The sequence below is a fragment of the Panthera uncia genome, chromosome A2, assembly GCF_023721935.1.
Source record: "Panthera uncia isolate 11264 chromosome A2, Puncia_PCG_1.0, whole genome shotgun sequence".
Classification (NCBI taxonomy): domain Eukaryota; kingdom Metazoa; phylum Chordata; class Mammalia; order Carnivora; family Felidae; genus Panthera; species Panthera uncia.
The window spans coordinates 126,683,455-126,704,200 of NC_064816.1; the positions used below are offsets into that span (position 1 = coordinate 126,683,455).

General features: G+C 37.7%; 1 protein-coding gene and 1 long non-coding RNA gene across 2 annotated transcripts in view; one reads left to right on the forward strand and one right to left on the reverse strand.

Annotated features, from left to right (window-relative positions):
* Nucleotides 1–14,330: 14,330 nt before the first annotated feature.
* On the reverse strand, nt 14,331–16,233 carry SMIM30 (small integral membrane protein 30). Its single transcript, XM_049641714.1, has 3 exons — nt 16,162–16,233; nt 15,697–15,790; nt 14,331–15,226 (listed from the first exon to the last, which is right to left on the reverse strand). Exon 3 carries the CDS (start codon nt 15,179–15,181, stop codon nt 15,002–15,004), a length of 180 nt encoding a protein of 59 aa, XP_049497671.1. The 5' UTR covers nt 15,182–15,226; nt 15,697–15,790; nt 16,162–16,233; the 3' UTR covers nt 14,331–15,001.
* Nucleotides 16,234–16,279: 46 nt separating this feature from the next.
* LOC125930071 (uncharacterized) overlaps nt 16,280–20,746 on the forward strand; it is a 32,620-nt gene continuing 28,153 nt past the window's right edge. Inside the window, exon 1 of the long non-coding RNA XR_007460056.1 lies at nt 16,280–16,360. This is a non-coding gene — a long non-coding RNA (uncharacterized LOC125930071). The remainder of the gene's footprint in view (nt 16,361–20,746) is intronic.

The following is a 20,746-nucleotide window of genomic DNA, read 5'->3' on the forward strand; positions in this document are numbered from 1 at the left end:
TGACAATTTAGGATGAAGGGGTATGAATGTTGAACTCATATTTACCCTGGAGAACTGAAACTGTGTCATCACTATCAGGCGTGCACAGATTTAATGACTTTTAGAGCTGAGCAGTTACTAATATTTACCCAGTTTTTATGATTTATAAAGTAATTTTATTAAAAAAAATTTTTTAATGTTTATTCATTTTTGAGAGAGACAGAGACAGAATGTTAGTGCGTTGGGGCAGAGAGAAAGGGAGACACAGAATTCAAAGCAGGCTCCAGGCTCTGAGCTGTCAGCACAGAGCCTGACATGGGGCTTGAACTCACGAGCTGTGAGATCATGACCTTAGCCTAAGTCGGACACCCAACCGATTGAGCCACCCAGGAGCCCCTAAATTAATTTTAAATACATGATTAGAGCAGATTCTAATTTCGTTCTGTGAAGTATCTATCCTTCTCTTAAGGTAATAAAAAAACAAGTTTAGAGATATGAGTAATTAATAGTTATATGGTGCTTATAATGTTACAGGTATTGTTCTTCACATTTATTAACTTATTTGATTTCTATAAAACATTGTAAGGTAGGTATTAGGATTCATTTTACTGATGAAAAAAACTTGAGGCACAGAGAGATCTAATAACTTGTCTGAGGTCAATGGAAAAGTTGGGATTTGTTCTTGAGTGACTTACCTCAGGAAGTGGTAAAATCAGAAACTTGATTTCGATTTTTTTTTTTTTTTTTTTTTTTTTGCCAGTAGGTCTTAGGCACTCTCAGTATACCACAGTGCCTTTAGAGTCTAAACCAGTCTCTTTATAGGCATTTAATGTGAGCCACATATGTAATTTAAAATTTTCCAGTAGCCAAAATATAAAAGTAAAAAGAAACAAGTAAAACTAATTTTAACAATACATTTAATTTAAACCAGTGTATCTAAAATAATATCCAAAACATAAGTCAACACATAATCAATACAAAAATATTAAGGAGATATATATTTTTTTTCTCACTAAGTCTTCCAAATCCAGTGTGTATTTTGGTATCTCAATTCAGACTAGCCACACTTTCAGGGCTCAAACCAGGTCTGAGCCATTAGGCCTAAATCCTTTGTATAGAGATAAGAATAATAAGTCTGGAGAAGTGAATCCTCATGCTTGAAGTTAATCAGGTGCTTAAACGTCAAGTTGGTGAGCAGACTTGAAGAGAAAAATCAATTGCCAAGACTTGAAGCTGGGATAAAGACTCTGCTGCTTTGTGTGTAAAGTGTGGCTCTGAGGCACCCCTCCTGCATGGTCGTCTCCGCAGCTGGTCTCCAAACTGAAATAACAGAACCCATTGTACTGCGTCTCATCTCCCACACCTTGATGGCCAGGCCAGCTGGTTTCATTCTCCAGGGAAGCACATGTTAAACACTATTTATTTACTGTTGCGAAGGGGACATAAAACAGAAAGAAAAAGCCAAAACGTTTGAATCTGCAAAGACATAGGAGCCTGCAAACTCCCTCTTTTTATGTACAGATGAAATACAGATGGGCTCAAAAGCATATCATCATAATGTGCTTCAGTCTGGGAAGAAGGCTGGGATCCTAAGGACTTCAGAAAGTATTGTTTTAGGGACATTCCCCTACTTTTCTTTTTTAAAATTTTTAACAATTTTTTAATGTTTATTTATTTTTGAGAGAGAGAGAGAGAGAGAAAGAGACAGAGAGAGCACGAGTGGGGCAGGGGCAGAGAAAGAGGGAGACACAGAATCCGAAGCAGGCTCCAGGCTCTGAGCTCTGAGACGTCAGCAGAGAGCCCCATGCAGGGCTTGAACTCATAAACTGTGAGATCATGACCTGATCTGAAGTCAGACACTTAATGGACTCAGCCACCCAGGCACCCCAAGGCATTCCCCTGCTTTATCACAGATGCTGTGGGCTCTTTTCGGCTTACTACATTCTCCTGTTGACTGCTAGGAAACCCAGAATAATTTCTATGTTTTTATCCTAAATGCATTCAAATTCTTCAGGTTACCAGAGCCAGAATTGATCTAAAGATAAGTAGGAGCCTAAACTAGGAGTTTCTATAATACTATATTAATAATTACATTAACAGATTCCATAGGATTTGAATTTTAGAGTTGAGGATCTTAAAAATGTCACCTAACTGGCTTTCAAACTTATTTTTCTTAAGGTAATGTTACAAGTCTTTTTCAGAAGAGATCATACTTGAAATTCATACATGAAACAGACAGTGATGGAGCTACTGTGGGAAAAGTGGGTCTGGGGACTGGAGCCATACTCTCTTGGTCTTTTATTGTTTGATTCGGCAGCTGCGAAGGCCACCCTGTGGAGTGTAGGGGCCTAATTAATACAGCTGAAAAATACTGATTTATTTCATATCCCCACTCCCATTTTTTTTCTCCCTGACAGGCTGATGAAGCCAGAGACTTGCAATTCGAAAATGTTTGAATTTATGAAAAATAAGTCCAGGCATGAGTACTAGAGTGATAGAACAGTCAGTAGAAAGAACTGTGATAAGAAAGAACCAAGGTAGGCCAAAATTATTGCCTGGTTATGCGAATAGAACAAATTCAAGCTTGGCTGGCAAGTGGATTGATGGACACACACACACACACACACAGGAGAAATCAGACAAGGCATTCAGTTTTGAGAGGAGGAGGAGTTTAATTTTACCAAATGAACATGAGGTGACAGCCATTCACATGGCATCATTTATAAGTGCTAGTTGGTCTTGAATTGGAACATGAGAAGTCATGTGGCAGTTGTCTGCTCATAATGGAAACCGTGGGGCCAAAACAGGCAGAAGTAGTGTGGAGACAGAGGAATTCTCTAAGAAAGAGTATGAAGAGAAGGCCAACATCTGACACTTGAAGAATGAATGAACATTAAGATATCAGAAGAGAAGAGAAACCAGTTAAGAAGATGGTAAAGGAATAGCAGAGAGGTAGGAGGAAAATGATCCAGCCATTCTCAGCCCTTCCCTATGTCTCCCTTGACAAAACAATTAGCATCTCTTCCTAAAACCAATGCAATAGGCTTCTAATTGGACCAAGCTTGTATCTTTTATTTCTTGCTTTTATTAAAAATAAAAATATAAGTGAAAATTCATTTTACCCATACAATTCTTCATTGTACTAAAAGGTCTTTAAAATGGATTCCCTTAAATAGAATAATTTTTTTCCTTTCTTCCTCCCTTTCTTCCTTCCTGCCTTCTTTTATTTTTTAAGCCCTGTCATTTGAGTACACTGAGGTGTAGTTTCTCTTGTCAAGCTCAAGTTGGGAGGGGAACCTCTTCTTTGGGATAGGAGTGCTGCCATTCACTTAAAAAACCACTACACTGACAATTTTATGCCAATATTATATAGAAAAATAAAACATACAAATTGGAAACAGCCATCATAGTATAAAATCATGCAGTGCTCTTCTCTTGCTTTGATTTCATATTTTTATGGTGATGCTACTAATTGGAATTTAATTTGATTCTACTTGGTTTTTGTCAGGCTACCAAAGTAGATTATATTTTTTCCTATAAAATACTTTATTTTGTCATTTAAACCATTTGGATTTTTGTTTGTTTGTTTGTGGACAGAGTCCTTAAGTCAACCTAGAAATGTGTATTGAATGTGTATTGTGTTATATGCTTTATCTTGGTTGTTCAAGAATAATACAAAATAAAAAGACAAATTTTCTGCTTTAAGACTGTTGCTATTAGGTTGACATGATTAGTTTAATGGACTGTAAGGCAAAAAATTAGACATTCTTTTAAGCAGATCCAAACCTCAGTCATACAGTTTAACTGTCTATGTATTTGGGAGCATTGACCACCCTTGTCCTCTTCCCCAGGAAATTTTATCCATCGTCCTCTTCCTAGTCCCAATCTCAATAGTCTAATCCCAATTTGGACTCCCATTTTGAGGTTCTTCTTTTTAGTTTAAGGGGCAGACAGCAAGTCATATTAACATTCAACAGAGGAAGTCTTCAAGACCTAGAAGAGGCACCATTAACAGTGGAATTGCAGATATCACAAAAATACTGAAGAGAGTATAGCCCGTAGGCATTTTGGTTTTGGGTGTTTCCTGCTGTCTTTCCTTAAGTAATGTCATCTGTCAAGGGCCTACTTCTGTCTATTCAAGGCTGGCCCCACTTCTGGGTACCCTGCTTGCCAAGGCTTACTTTACCTTGCACATCCTTCATCAAAGAGGAATTCTTGTTTGAAATGCCTGTAAGTGGAATAGGTGTGTTCAGTAGACCATTTCTACTCATTTGTTTTTGTGTTTTTTTTTTTTTATTTTTTTTAACGTTTATTTATTTTTGAGACAGAGCATGAACGGGGGAGGGTCGGAGAGAGAGGGAGACACAGAATCTGAAACAGGCTCCAGGCTCTGAGCTGGCAGCACGGAGCCCGACGTGGGGATCAAACTCACGGACCATGAGATCATGACCTGAGCCGAAGTTGGACACTTAACCGACTGAGCCACCCAGGTACCCCTCTACTCATTTGTGTTTTCCTTTACAGATTGAGAAAATGAGGCTCAGGTGAATTTGTAAGTGATTTGCCCAGGGCCCTATAACCTGTTTGCCGTGTAGCCAGAACTAGGATCCTTACCTCTGACTCTTTGTTGAGTGTTCTTTTCACTATATCACACAGCCTTTCTGAGCTGTGTTTTCATAAACTTCTTCATATACTTCTGTCATGTAGCAACAGCACTGAGGAAAGAAACACTTCACTGTATGGTTTGGTGCTTATTATTGTAACAACAATTAAATTAATAAGATTTCTCGATAACTATCATTATTACTGATCACTAATAATAATAAGTGTAGGGGTCATTGGACAAGTAATGCTTACTTTCAATTATGAAAACCATAAGAATAATTTTGAAAATGAATACTCAAGAACATATGATGATTTTTACTTTCACTTCATATGCTCCCATTTATCGACTACTTATCATGAAGGTGTACAGTGACTCTGAGCCTTTTCTCTAAAAGAGATTTGTCATCTTCTTTCCCTGGATAGAAACCTTCCTTTCTACACCTAGATTTCAAAGCCTTTTATAATCCTAGACCTCTAGCATTTCTAGTAGGCTACTGCATAGTAACCTTAATTACCCTCCAGTTTGGAAAACATGGCTTCTTTAGAGGTTCAGGACAACAGATACTTTATAAATATGTTTGTGTACATATTTATGTCTGATGAATTATAATATGAAAATTAATATTTAAAATTTAATTTCTAAATTGGAACCATAGGTTCAAAGGACATGAATGTCTATTTGGCACTTGTTAAGAATGACTTATTTTGCTTATTACAGTTTGGTGTTACCAATAATGGCAAGATGTTGGAAAGCACTGATAGGTCCAGCATTATTAAAGGAATAGATGTAAAAAAATCTTTTTTGATGTTTATTTATGTTTGAGAGAGAGAGAGAGAGGGGGGGACAGAGTGTGAGCTGGGGAGGGGCAGAGAGAGAGGGTGACACAGAATCCGAAGCAGGCTCCAGGCTCTGTGCTGACAGCACAGGGCCCGACATGGGGCTCAAACTCATGGACCACAAGATCATGACCTGAGTCAAAGTCGGATGCTCAACTGATTGAGCCACCCAAGCGCCCCTAAAGGAATAGATTTTGAATAAGTGATGACAAGTACATGGGATGGAATATTATTTGGTTGTTAAAATATACATGAAATACTTAAAGGTTAAACAAAAAAACTGGAAAAATGGTATGTATGATTTATTCTAGTTCTCTTAAATTTATGCCTGTGGAAGGTGACCTGCAAAAAAAGTGAAAGTAGTTTTCTACGTTGAGGGCAGGTGAAGTATGGGTCATTTTGTTATCATGCTATATCATTATTTAATGCTATTCATAATTTCTTTAGTCAAAAAAGTGGTACATTACATTGTGTAATAACCCAATAATTTGGTTTATAAGTTGCAGAAAAAATTTTTTACTTTGAAGTCACTTGTCATTCATTTTATCAAACTGTATAACTACTTTCCAAGTAACTTGACCTCCCTAGGTCAAGCTTTTGTGTCTTCATCTGTAAAATGCAAGAGCACAGAGCTCTCATACAATTTGAGAATTAGCTCACCAAGTGGTTGTTCTTTCTATTTCTGGTCACCTTGCTTATTCATACACAGGGCTCAGCTGTGATTTACTTCTGGTTCATTTCTAAAACCAAAAGTTCAATGATGAAGTCTTCTCTTCACTGGGGCTATTTGAAGGAGCAAGTCATGGGCCAAATATGAATACCAAATGTGCTTTGAAAAATGGCAGCAAAATAAAATTAGGTCCACATTTTCCTAAGAGAACTATTTTACAGAGGCCCAAATATTTGGATTAACAAGTGGATATTAAAAAAGATGATTTTTGTTGCTTCTTTATACTTTAGTCACACCTGGTACTGAATTGATTTACTCTTCAGAAGTGGAAAGTCATAGGACCTGAGTGAAAGATCCAGCAGAACAGCAGGGTGGAATTATGGAGTGGCTATGTGACAGTCCACTTGCCATGACTAAGGATCAGAAGTGGGACCCTATTTGGAGCTCTTTATTTGAGAGTTTTCTTTGGAAACGTAGAAGGACTTGGGGCTCCAGGTATCTTTTCTCCTCTTCTTAAATTTTTTTCTGATTAAGATTTTTCACCTGAATGAAATGCAGGCTTTGACATCACATGTCATCTAACATCACCTGTCACTTGATATCACCTATAGCATCATCTAAGAACTACAGTGTTTGACAACTGTCTTGTGCTTGCTTCACATTGGATGTTTTTCAATGGATGACATTTAGAGTAAATATGAATTGCCAACTGCTTTCTGAAAGATAGAGTTCGAGGCAGGTGGCTCAGTCGGTTAAGCATCTGACTTTGGCTCAGGTAGTTATCTCATGGTTTGAGTTCCATCCCTGCGATGGGCTCTGTGCTGACAGTGTGAAGCCTGCTTCAGATCCTCTGTCTCCCTCTCTCTCTGCCTCTCTCTCTCTCAAAAATGAATAAACATTAAAAAAAAAAACAAGGAAAACTCCATACTGATAGTGTTATTAAAAAGCAATAATAGGGGTGCCTGGGTGGCTCAGTAGGTTAAGCTTCCGACTTCAGTTCAGGTCATGATCTCATTGTCCGGGAGTTCGAGCCCCACATCAGGCTCTGTGCTGACAGCTCAGAGCCTGGAGACTGCTTTGGATTCTGTGTCTCCCTCTCTCTCTGTCCCTCCCTTGTTCATGCTCTGTCTCAAAAATAAATAAAAACATTTAAAAAAAGCAATAATATTATCTTCAATATTATATCTCCGTCAGCATATAGACCTGTTTATTCAATGCTACTATATTGATGTGTTCTTCTGGAGTTTTTAGGAACTGAATTCCATCCACCTATCCTCCATCACCTATATCATAATCTTAAAATCAAGATCGTGTCTTTTAATTAGTGCAAGTACTCACACACCCTGTCCATGCTGTTAGATGTTCCAGTGGATACTTGTTTCTGTATTTGTGGATGGAAGGGAAAGGGTAGTAGGGGTAGTGGTATAAAAGGGATAATAAGTATCTAAATAACTATAAAACAAGGTTGCATGAAATACATTACTACAGGTATAAACAATACACTGTGGATTCTGGAGGATAGATATCATTAACTTCTTTGGGGAATGGCTTTCTTGGGGAAAGGCTTCTTTATAAAGCAAATGAAAGATGAACACGGAGGTATGGCAAGGCATTTGATTTCAGGCAGTCTGGTGTTACTGGAGTATAGCATGAGTAAGAGAATGAGAAGGAGATGAAGGAGAGGATCATCCTGTGTTTCAGAATGGTAGATCATTTCTAAACAACAAAGCATTAAATATGCATATACAATGCAAGCTTTTATAAATAGTGTATATAATCATTCAAATCAGCTAACTAGAATACATGTTAATACTTATTAAAATCATATTCTATAATTATTAGATGTCCAAAAAAATGATAAAATCTTGCATTGAATTTCAGACCTAGCCCATATAAATCTGAAAGGTTGGTATAGCTGTACTGAGTACAGTAAGGGCACATATAGGGTTAGTGAAGGGATGCTAGGATCCACTATGTATTCTGGGCTGGGGTGTCCCTTTGCTACATTAACTCTGTTATCACATATTCATTCTATAAAAGATTGAGTGAGCAGTAATTTCTATATGCCAGGCATTGTGCTAAAATCCAGGAATATAATAGTCAGTAATTCAGTCTTTGACCTCAAGAGCTTAGAATACCGAGATGGGGTTGAAGTTGGTTGAGATAAAAATAAGCAAACAGAGATTCAAATACAGAGTGGCTTATTGATAAGGGATGTAAAGAATGCTGTGTGAGCACACAGAATATGTATTTCAGACAGGAAGGGTTAGGGAAGAGGTCCTAAAGAAGTGCTGTTCAAACCTAGGAAGGTAGGAATGAGGCAGGTGAACTTAGGAAAACTACACCAGGCAGAGGAAGTAACATGTAGATCTGTAAAGTAGAGGAAGTATGGAAAATGAGAGAGAGAGAGAGAGAGAGAGAGGGAACACACATGATGCTTTCTAGGAAGTGAAAAACAATACAGCTGAAAGCTACAGTGTAAGGTAGGTGATGGAGAAATTGGGGTTCTAGTTGTGTTTATAAGAGATCACAGAGGGTTACAGTGGGAGGTCAAAAGACCAGCTGGGGTGCCTGTGTGATGGTGGTCTGAACTTGGGTAGGAGCCACGAGGATGGAGAGAAGTGAGTGAATCCCAGGCACAACTTGGAGATGATTCCATAAGACCTAGACATGGCCTGGAGGTGGAGTGTGAGGGAGAGGGAGGTGCTCAGCATCCTCTCATCTGTCTGTCTTGGCCACTGGGATGATGGTGGCTGTTAGCGGAGTCCCATCAGTAGTGCCAGAAAAGACTGAGCACACGAAACTGCAAGGTTGCTTGTTTCTGGATACTGCCAGGCCGACATCAATTAGCATGTGGGCTGTTTGCTGTGAGTGGGAGTGGCAGGGCTACGGTTGTTTTTCTTCTTCCTTCTTGAGACAATCTCTAATCATACTTGTTCAGTACAGAAAATGAGCTGCCCCCGCTTCACTCAATTGACATCCAAAACTATACCAAATGACTAGACTATGGTTTTTAGTGGAGTTCAAAGGGAAAATCAGCTCCTCATGCTGCTGACTTAAAATGGGTAATTACAATATTTTTAACACATTCCACTTTATTAGTTTTGAAATTAGTAAAACTCTTTATGGAGCTACAGAATTCTACCACTAGGAAACCTTTTTAGAGTTTGCACAAATAATGTTACAGATGAAGAAATTGTCTAGGTTAAATTATGGGCTCAAGGTCAATTGCCTGGTAGTTACTTTTTTTGTCTCTAAATTGCAGTGATGATGTCTTGAAAAATGTTGATTAAATGAGTGGAAGCAGGCATATGTCATTATAGGACCCACAGAATTGTTTTATGTTGCTATCGAAATGCTCTGGTAATTTTTTGTGGAAAAATGAAAAGGGCTGTTCTGACAAATCATCTGAAATAGACTATGGTATAGTTTCTGTTCTTGGTGATCATGCCTGCTTTTACATTCTTTTGTTAAGTGATTTATGCACATTTATCCAGGGCATAATTATCTTGATTAATATTGAGAAATATGGTATTTATAATCCCAGTGTTTAACAAAGTGCTACATGATTAGTCCTTTAAAAATAATGAACCCTCTTATATATAAAATTTCATAATTTCATTTCAAATTATCAAGTGCCAACTAATATTTTCAAAATTTTAATCACCCATATATAATAGATTCAGTGGAAATATGTGAGAGGGGTATCATAGCTGTGATATTATAAATCAATGAGAAATTAAACCACATTTTAGTATTTTGCAGCAATCACATTTTTGTGGTCTTCTGTCTTTTGCATTTAGATGCTAGATGTCTATTATTTATTTTGCATTTATATGCTAGATGTCTTCTGTGATTTTCTGGTCTCTGTCTTTTGCATTTAGATGCTAGATGTCTATTATTTAATCACATAAATGATTTAGAAAAATTAAATTATTAAAAATTAGAAAAATTTTAAATATGCCATTTTATACACATACTTATTGATTTGGCCCTGTTCTCACCTAAGAATAAAAATCCTGTCTAGAATTAGTAAGTCTCAGTCAGGGCTTCAGCTCTATTCCCTACCATGGGAAACACTGAACACATTCTATATTGCTTTTATCTTTATGACTTCTAAGGAGATGAGATTTATCAGAGTTCTTTTCCTGATGGAATATAGACCAGATCTATTTTCCTGAACAAGCAAAACCAGAAGTCCTTGAATCTTCTTAAATGACCAAGCAGTTACTGCTAAGCTTTTGTGTCAATTAGTAAAGACCCATGGTCAACACGTTAGGAATTACTAAAACAGAATCAATTTTTTTTCTTTCTCTTCAAAATTTGGGGAAGCTTTAGGGAAGCCAAATTTTCTTCACGGGTGTCTTTGAGTTTCATCAGTTTGTAAGCCTATAATGGTCGAAGTCAATTATGATAAAGACAACACTCAGGGAAAAGGTCAAAATATATAGTGACTGTTTAATAGGGGATTTGCTTATGTAACTTTCTAAAGAGAACTCTTTTAACATATAAATACAAAATTGATGCTTACTGAGTAGTTAATTCCTTCCATGTCTAGAAAATATCTCCAAATACCAATAATAATCTCAAGCATGTCAAGTCTTTTGCATTTATTACTTCATGTATTCCTCATCCATCTATGAGGTAGAAAGTGTTATTATTGCCATTTAACAAAGAGGGAGACAGAAATTTAAAAATGACTTGCTCAACATCAAATTTTAAGTAATGGAGCCTGGTTATCTATGTCTGTTAGACTTCAGAGCTTAGGCTCTTCATGCATATTGTGATACCACCAAAAAGAATATTTGAGTCTTTGCAAGGGAGATGGTTTGTATTCAGAGTTCTCCCTTTATTATGTGCTTCAGGCTATATAGCTACATCATCTTTCCTACATCAAAATTTGGAAATGGCATTTGACAAGCTTCTGCAGAGCTTAGAAAACCTAAGAGGGTAAAAGTGCATGTGATGTTTAGCTTTTGAGATTTCCTGGGCCTACCTGGTTCCTTCAGTTGGTACATTTGGTATCACATCAGTTTTTCAAGAAGCTGCCCTCACATTCTTATTGCTGAGACAAAATATAGATACAGATCACTTTTTTCAAACTTCAACTGTACTCCTGCATTCTTGATTGTCATCATACTCTCTAATTGAGCTTATTGAGTAAAGACAAAAATAAATAATATGCTGGATGGGTGAAGAGGGAAGGGCAGATGTGGATCACAGGACAAAGGTCTGTTAAATGAAATACCTTGAATCAATTCTTTACCTGACATTTCTCTCTCCAGAAAATTCACTCTTAAATATGCACTGAGGAGACCTCTGCTTACAGGAAGATGTAGTAGACATCCTTTTTCCTATTTCTTCCACTAAGTACAGCTAAAAACCCTGGACATTATGTATAAAAGACAAACATAAGAAGATTCTGAAAGGTAGAAAGAAGGCAGACCAGCCAGGGACCTCAGGACCAGAGCCAGACCTAGTGGTGAATTCTCTGGATTTTCTTTTTCCTCATAGTTTACTAGGTACTCTGAAGCTGGCAACCCAGAAATGTCAATGGGCTCAGACATGGCCACGAGACAGCGGAGACCACAGAGGAAGTTTGGACTTTTCACTCCCACCCAGTAGCCACATGGCACCCCACCTTCCGGGTCAGGGGAGGGCACAAGAGGAGCAGTAATGAGGTGTCCCTGGACTTCTACCTCTATGTGGCAGTACTGAGGCAACAACGTCCGCTGCTCTGAGGCAGCAACGTCCGCTGCTCTGAGGCAGCATGGTCAGAGAAGACCTGCTAAAATACAACCTTCAAAGATGACCCAGTCTTTTTAATACCATACCTAAATTGTCCAGGTATTAATGGAAAATCGCTCATCATTCCAAGGAAGATCTCAGTTTGAAGGGAAAAGACAATCAACAAATGCCAATACTGAAATGACACATACGTTAGCATTACTTGATAAGGATTTTGAAGCAGCCATCGTAAAAGTCCAAAGAACAATTACAAACATGCTTGAAACAAATGAAAAAAAAATAGCAAGTCTCAGCAAAGAATTACAAGCTACAAAGAAAACTAAATGGAAAACTTAGAACTAAAAAAATACATGGGCACAATCTGTGAACTTGAGGATAGAACGCTAGAAATTACCCAGTCTGAACAGAGAAAAAAGACTGAAAAGAAAAAAAGCTATAGGGCAAGTGAGACTGCAGCAAAAGATCTAACTACTGGGTCACTGGAGTCGCTGGAGTAAAGGAGATAAAGTACATGGGGCTGAAATACTGTTTGAAAAAATAATGGCTGAAAATCATCTACATTTGGGAAATGACATAAACCCATAGGTTCAAGAAGCTGAGCCAACCCCAAACAGGACAAACCCAAACGTATTCATGCTAAGACACATCGTCAACCTTCTGAAAACTATGAACAGAGAAAAAAAATTCTGGAAAGCAGCCAGAAAGAAGAGATGCAAGAAATGCACTGATGTTTGGCATTAGAGAAATGGGTGGGTTACCAGCACTTCTTGTTGATTTCAATTTAGTCTTCTGCCTCGGTAACTGAACTTATCTGAACTAACATGCACAGAGCATTTACTAGACATCTATAAATCATGCTGGCACTTGGGGGATGTGTGTTAATCCCATTCTTCTTATAACTGCTCCACAGCAGTTATTATCCATCAGAGCAAATCAAGAAATTGCAGAATTTGAAAGAACCTCAAAAACAACAAACAAACAAAAAACCCATCAAGCACATATTTTTAATTTGGAAGTTCTGGATGGACTTCAGCTCTGTGAACTACTTGAAATTAATCTAAAAATGCCAGCATGTATGTGCATTTTTCCAGGCAAAAGGACCAATTTTCATCAGATCCTCGATGGAGTTGGTGGCCCTAAAAAGGTTAAGAGCCATTATAAGTTTCCGTTCTTTTCAGGCTAACCCATATAACCCAACCTAGGTAGAAAAGCAGCTAAAAATAGAGAAGGTACTCTTCAGTATATCCATCAAAATTCCTGAATGCTACCTCATAATTCTCTATTTTTTAAGGGGAAACTAAGAAAGTGGTTTCCTAATTCCTTCTAGGCACTTCTGGAAATACATGTTCATTAAAGAATATTTGCCTGCAGTCTTATTTTGATCGTTTTAAAAATAGTACCTGGAGGTGATTAAATGGCTAATGCACTGTGATTTCAAATGTACTTTAAGTTTGATTTCTCCCAATGCCAATGGAAAAGTTCAGACATACAAAGCAGCAGCAGCAGCATCTCTACACCAGTACCAATGTGCTGGTTTATGACATAGGGCAAACTGTTTTACAATCTATGTTGAAGTTCTATTAATTACACAATGTATAACTGCCAATTTACCAAAACAAAACATGTTAGTGCATTCCCTTGTGAAAAAATAAAACAGCTACGACAAACACAGATCCATTCAGTTTCTGTCTTTATAGCATGGCTTTCCCTCACTCCTTGTATCTTCTACCCAATCCCTCACGCGAGTTAGGTGAGTTCATCTGCAGGAACACACTATAAAGAGGGTTTTAGGTTGCTACAGCCTGTTTTCAATCAAAATTCAGGCTCCCAATGTCACCTGGAGAACTAGAAATTGGATAATACATTATTTTAGTAAAAACTTGATTACCTGCTTTCAGGACCCTAAAGTAGTTTGATTCACTCAGATTATTCCCCATTGGCTCTATCTACAGAATCAAAAGAATCACCAAGGGCCTTTGTTAAACAGAGAACTCCAGGTTCCAGCCTCAAATTACAATGCAACTAAGAGGATTTGGGAATCTGAAAGTTTTATCAAGTCCTTCAGGTGATTCTTGAGCTCAAGCAGGTTAGAGTAGTCTTCTTAAACTTGAATATGCATACAAATTATTCTAGGCTCTTGAAACAAATGCACATTCTGATCCAATTGGTCTGAATGGGGCCTGAGACTCAGCATTTCTACCAAGTCCCTAGGTGATATTGTTACTTTGAGGACACTTTGAGTAGTATGATCAGAGAGGGTATGCTTCATCTGGTTAGTGTATAAACCAGTATAGGCCATTACATTTTCCTTTTGTATCTGTGGAGTCTCTAACAGGGACTTCTACCTTGATACTGCCCATTTCTCACTTATGATTGATAGTATTCTCTACAAGCTAGTGTGATCACTTAAAGGAAGTCACCTAGCTGACATAAAAGTCCACAGAAAGTAAAGACAGCCTGAAATAAACAGAAATGAATATCACACATTAACTTACAACATAATGGGTTTGTATTTAATATACTACTTCTCACTATAGAGATGTTATTCAGTTAATATAAAGGTTTTTAACATTAAATCTCTTCTCCATTTAAATGTCCATATAAAGTATTTTTTTACATTAAATATTTTCTCCATTTTAACATTAGATACACTGAGTACATTTTTCTTACCTCTTCCCCCCAACCAAAGAAATAAAAATTTTAATTTCTGGATGTATTTGATACCTAAGTACAATACTAACTTGGGAGATAACAAAACAAAAATCTAATAAAAATATGGAGAAAAGTCTCCTCAGTGATGCAGGAGGCAGTGGCAATTTCCTAGGATTCTGGGTAAGGGTTTCCTTCTTCCTATCTCATGCACTTTGAGAATTCCAAAACTTTGAAACAATATGTAAATTTCGGTCATCTGACTTCTTTGAGCCTCTTTCTAACTAACATATATGACTTTTAGACTGCTTTTTTTCAGTGCATTATTTGTTGTGAAGGAAACTTTTTTTTCCCATTTAACATATATCAGTTTGCTTCCATTTACAGGGAGACAATTAAAAATGTGAAAATACCCTATTTCTTGGGAACTTTCAGACACTAAAGATCAGTTTTTAACCTCAATAATTCACAATGGTTTTCTGGGCAAGGTCTGATTCAGAAGGCCCGTCAAAATCACATTTGTCCATTTCTCTTTCGTGCATATACCCCCAAACAAGCACAAATGCCTGTAATGCTGAGAGCCACACCTAACAAGAGAGCGACTGCATCTCCAGCTTCTACTGCTTCAACAACAGGCAGCACCAAAAGCAGTGAAATGAGGACCAAGAACAACTGTGCTGAAACTGAAGCCATGATGTTGGGATTTTCAGGTATCTCAATCTTGAGGGCAGAAAGTTTCTAGAAATCAAACATGGAAACAAAAAGGAATCATTAAAATTTTCCACCTTTTCAAATGACAGCATGAATACATAAATAACAATCCATATAACCTTTTAAATTTAAATTTCAGACCCATTTCCCCATTTTAAAGGTAGAAAAAAAACTGTTAAGTTTATAAAACAGTTTAAAGAAGGTCATTTGAGGCTAATCCCCCCTTCCCATGATAATTCCTTGACTCCAGCAATGTTTCCACATGCTATCATGCCAACCCCGTGTAAATCAACTAAGCAACTTGAACAGAACATAATTAAGAACAAAGAGAAAACACACCAGACACTCGGAAACTTAAATATCCTAGTATTTTGAGTAAATGTTGAGTAAAAATTACATTTTCTTAGGATTTCTCCCACCCAGGAAATGCAGACAAATCTGGCAAAAGTCACCCAATATGTACGTCTGTGAAGTTGTGGGGAATTAGTAACACTTACCAAAGAAAGTATTTATGTATAATTCTATCTGATTCGAAATACTCCCTTCCTGGAGTTCCGGATGCTGAGGCTAAGAGGTTCCACGTGACAGAGCCTAGTATCAGAAAAGGGTAGGATTTAAGAATTAATCATCACCATCATTATCATCAGCATTATCATCATCATCATCATTTTTTAAAGATACAACCACAGTGCATAAGGAGGAAGTCGTTCGGAAAAGAGAGGAATGGATAATAACTAGAGGAAACAGTTTGTTCAGGCAGGGGAACTAGACTTAAAGTTGGTCAGTTCGCCGGCACAGGAAAAGCTAAAAATAAACCGAATCCAGAGCAAGTTTGTGCCAGGATTTGATATTAAGATTTTAAAAAGAACCCCTGCTTTGTCCCGGAGAGGTGCAAATATCCTTGTTTTACAAATACACTGAGGCAACCCTAAGTATCCTTTGGAGACGAGTTCCTACATTACCTTCCGGGAAGCAGCCATTACAGGAATGGCGAGATGGGCGGGGTCTCCAAACTACACTTCCCACAATCCCCGCTGCCGACGTCTCCTAGGATGCGCCGGCGCGCTCCTCGGTAACTGGCTGAGGGAGTGAAGAGCACGCGCTACCGGAGACAAGGAGGAGCTCCCCTGCGGGTGTTCCTCACAGGGCGCAGTTTTACTGGTAAAGTGGTTTAGTGGGTTTGTACAAATGCTCTCTCAAAAATGTGATAAAGAAATGACAGTAGGTGGTTTTTACCCTATCTAAGGTTTCGAGACACACACATAGTTATGTCTTTTCTTAGACTGAAATGGAGACACAACAGCGGGAAAATAGCACCCGAGCAGAGTCATCTGTTTCGGGCGCTTTTAAACTAGCGGCTTCCAACATTTTGAAGCAGGGAATCCCCTGTCACCATCTTCCAAATGTACCTTATGACGTTTTGTTAATTCTTTTTAATCAAGAGGGGAAAACACGTTTAATTAGACATTTTGGGAAATGTTAAAACCGTTTGCAGGGAAAAAAAGTTTAGGAAAATAAAAAGGGTTTATAGGAAGATACCTAGTATTTATGAAGGTTCTAGGATTGAGTTTCCCCATTAGTTCAAGAATGTTAATAATTCTTTTCAATTATGTTTTTATGATACCCACCCTAGCTGCCCCCAGACATTTATGAAAAGATACGAAATTATTACTTTTAAACCGTAAGTGAATTGTTTCCATATGTAAGTCAATCCTTTCTGAAAGATACTCTTGAGTGCTAGTACCTGTGAAGTCCTTAAATGAAACTTTCTAGTCATCCAGTTTTCTGAACTCTGATTTGCTGATTCGGCTATTTATTTGGCACCATCACATGGTAAGTTATTAATGATGTGTGTTAGGGATGAAGTCACTCCGCTTTCTGAAAGTCAGTCTCTCCGGTGTAGCAGGTACATTCAGCTCGGTGCCCGTAATTAGCACGTAATCTTGTATTGCATCTTATGCTTTTTCCTAAATGTTACCAATCTCTCTAAACTTACAGCAAAACTTTATATTCCTGTCTCCTAACACAAACCCAGCAGTGAAGTGGGATAATCATAATTATTTGAATAGATACATGTGCCAACAAGGTTTCATGAGACCAAGAAGTGCCAAGTAAACCAAACCAAGTCCCCTTGCGTAGAAGTTTGAGGATAACTACACAGTAATATTGGTAGCATTGTTTCTCTAAACTTGATTGTTTTAGTAAAGTTTTTTCTTTGTCTCATTTGCTTTGAACTTTTAGTATTGTACCTTTCGAACCAAGTATATTTGAAATATATTACAAGATATTCTCTTGCTTTCTAGTGTGAACATTTTGGGGATATTATTTTTCCTTTTATGTCTGTTAAAGTTACCTAAAGTCAGCAGACTATTTTAAAGTTAGTGTTATTGCAGGCTTGTTTCTAGATGTGTCAACATTGAAGATAATGGTTTGGTTTTAAGTTTCAAGAGTCTGTGGTGGTAAAATGCTTTTTCTTTAAAATATTAAGAGGTCACTTAATGACCTGAATCATCTGAAAAAGGGTGGCAGAAGTTTGCGCAGCAGTGTTTTGGGCCTAAGTAGTTTTAATTAATTAATTACTTAAAAAATTTTTTTTAATGTTTATTTTTGAGAGAGACAGAGACAGAATGCAAGTGGGTTAGGGGCAGAGAGAGACACACACACAGAAGCTGAAACAGGCTCCGGGCTCCGAGCTGTCAGCACAGAACCCGACGTGGGGCTGGAACCCACGAGCTGTGAGATCATGACCTGAGCTGAAGTTGGATGCTCAACTGACTCAGCCACAGTGGCACCCCTAATTAATTAATTTTTAAATAAATGTTTTTATTTATTTTTGACAGTGAGAGCATGAGTGGGTGGGGAGAGAGAGAGAGAGAGAGAGAGAGAGAGAGAGAGAGAGAGAAAGAAAGAAAGAGAAAGAGAAAGAGAAAGAAAGATCCAAAGCAGGCTCCATACTGATAACAGCCAGCCCAATGAGGGCCTTGAACTCATCTACGGTGAGATCGTGACCTGAGCAGATGTCAAATGCTCAACTGATTGAGCCACCCAGGTGCCCCCAAGTAGTTTTAAATAAAGTTGGTTAAATTTCCCTAACCATTCACCCACCCCAGGCAGGCAGTTTAACACCCGAATTGCTATATATGCTTTTGTGACCTTTTTCCAATCCTAGTATCAAAGTCGTATGGTATTCTAGTTCTGTTTTTTCTTACTACTCCAGTGATTAAAAACAAAAATCAATTTATTCCTTTGCTTAAAACTCTCCAGTTCCAACACATTAAGCTGAAGTGCAAACTCTTTATCAAGGCTCACAAAACCCTATGCATTCTGGCCTCTTTCTGCATTTCTGATGTCAGTCCACCACTCACCCATGCTTATTCCATTTCAATCACATTCATCTGTTTGCTCTTTCTTAAATATGCCATCTTTGTTGTTTCCTATTGAATTTGCCCTTGCTGTTGTCTCTGCCAGTAATATTTTTCTCACGGGCATTTTCTTTGTTTCTTTCTTTTTTTCTTTTTACTTTTTATTTAAAGTTTAGTTAACATACAGTGCAATATTGGTTTCAGGAGTACAGTTCAGTGATTCATCACTTACATACAGTACCCAGTGCTCATCATAACAAGGGACCTCTTTTATACCCATCACCCATCTAGCCCATCCCCCACCCACTGCCCTCTATAACCCTTCAGTTCTCTGTCATTAGGGGTCTCTTGTGGTTTGTTCCACTTTTTCCTCTTTTTTCCCCTTTCCCATATGTTTATCTGTTTTGTTTCTTAAATTCCAGACTAGTGAAATCGTATGGTATTTGTCTTTCTCTGATTGACTTATATATTGATTCACATAACATAATATGGTCTAGCTCCATACATCTCACTGCAAATGGCAAGGTTTCATTCTTTTTGATGGCTAAGTAATATTCCACCATATGTATATACCACATCTTCTTTATCCATTTATCAGATGATAGACATTTGGGCTCTTTACATAATTTGGCTGTTGCAGATAACGCTGCTATAAACATCAGGGTGCATGTACCCTTTCCAATCTGTATTTTTGTATCCTTTGGGTAAATACCTAGTAGTGCAATTGCTGGATCATATGGTAGTTCTATTTTTAGTTTTGTGAGGAGCCTCCATACTATTCTCTGGAGTATCTGCACCAGTTTGCATTCTCACTAGCAGTGTAAGAGGGCTCCTCTTTTTCTGCATCCTTGCCAATACCTGTTGTTTCTTTTAATTCTAGCTCTTCTGAAAGGTGTGAGGTGGTATCTCATCATGGTTTTGATTGGAATCTCCTTGATGATGAGTGATGTTGAACATCTTTTCATGTGTCCATTAGCCATCTAGATGTCTTCTTTGGAAAAGTGTCCGTGTCTTCTGCCCATTTCTTCACTGGATTATTTGCTTTTTGAGTGTTGAGTTTGATAAGTTCTTCATAGGTTTTGGCTACTAACCCTTTATCAGATATGTAACTTGCTAATGTCTTCTTCCATTCCATAGGTTGCCTTTTAGTTTTGTTGATTGTTTTCTTTGCTGTACAGAAGCTATTTATTTATTTATTTTAAATGTTTATTTATTTATCTTTAGAGAGAGAGTGTGAGTGGAGGGAGGGGCAGAGAGAGAGGGAAAGAGAGAAATCCTGTGCAGGCCCTGTGCTGTCAGCACAGAACCTGAAGCGGGGCTTGAAACCACAAACTGTGAGACCATGACCTGAGCCGAAATCAAGAGTCAGATGCTTAATCTACTGAGCCACCTAGGTGCCCCCAAAAGCTTTTAATTTAAATGTAGTCCCAATAGTTTATTTTTGCTTTTGTTTCTCTTGCCTCAGGAGACATATCTAGAAAAAAGTTGCTATGACTGATGTCAGAGAAATTATTGCCTGTGCTCTTTTCTAGAATTTTTGTGGTTTCAGGTCTCACATTTAGATCTTTAATCCATTTTGAACTTATAAGAAAATAGTCCAGTTTCATTCTTTTGCATGTTGCTGTTCAGTTTTCCCAGCACCATTTGTTGAAGAGACTATCTTTTTCCATTGGATATTCTTTCCTGCTTTGTCAGAGATTAGTTCACCATATAGTTGTGAGTCCATTTCTGGGTTTTCTATTCTGTTCTACTGATCTATGTGCCTGTTTTTGTGCCAGTACTATATTGTCTTGATGACTACAGACTTGTAATACGGGTTGAAATCTGGAATCGTGATGCTTCCAGTTTTGTTCTTCTTTTTCAGAATTGCTTTAGCTCTTCAGGGTCTTTTGAGGTTCCCATACAAATTTTAGGATTGTTTGTTTTAGCTCTGTGAAAAATGCTGTTGGTATTTTGATGGGGATTGCATTAAATGTGTAGATTGCTTTGGGTAGTATAGACATTTTAACAATGTTCTTCCAGTCCATGAGAATGGAATGCCTTTCCATTTCTTTGTGTCTTCTTCAATTACTTTCATAAGTGTTATATAGTTTTCAGAGTACAGATCTTTTACCTCTTTAGTTAGGTTTATTTTTAGGTTTCTTGTTTTTGGTGCAGTTGCAAATGGGATCGATTCCTTGATTTC

What these genes read in the sequence shown, in the direction of transcription:
- SMIM30 (XM_049641714.1), bottom strand. Translation starts at nt 15,181, where the DNA reads ATGGCTTCAGTTTCAGCACAGTTGTTCTTGGTCCTCATTTCACTGCTT.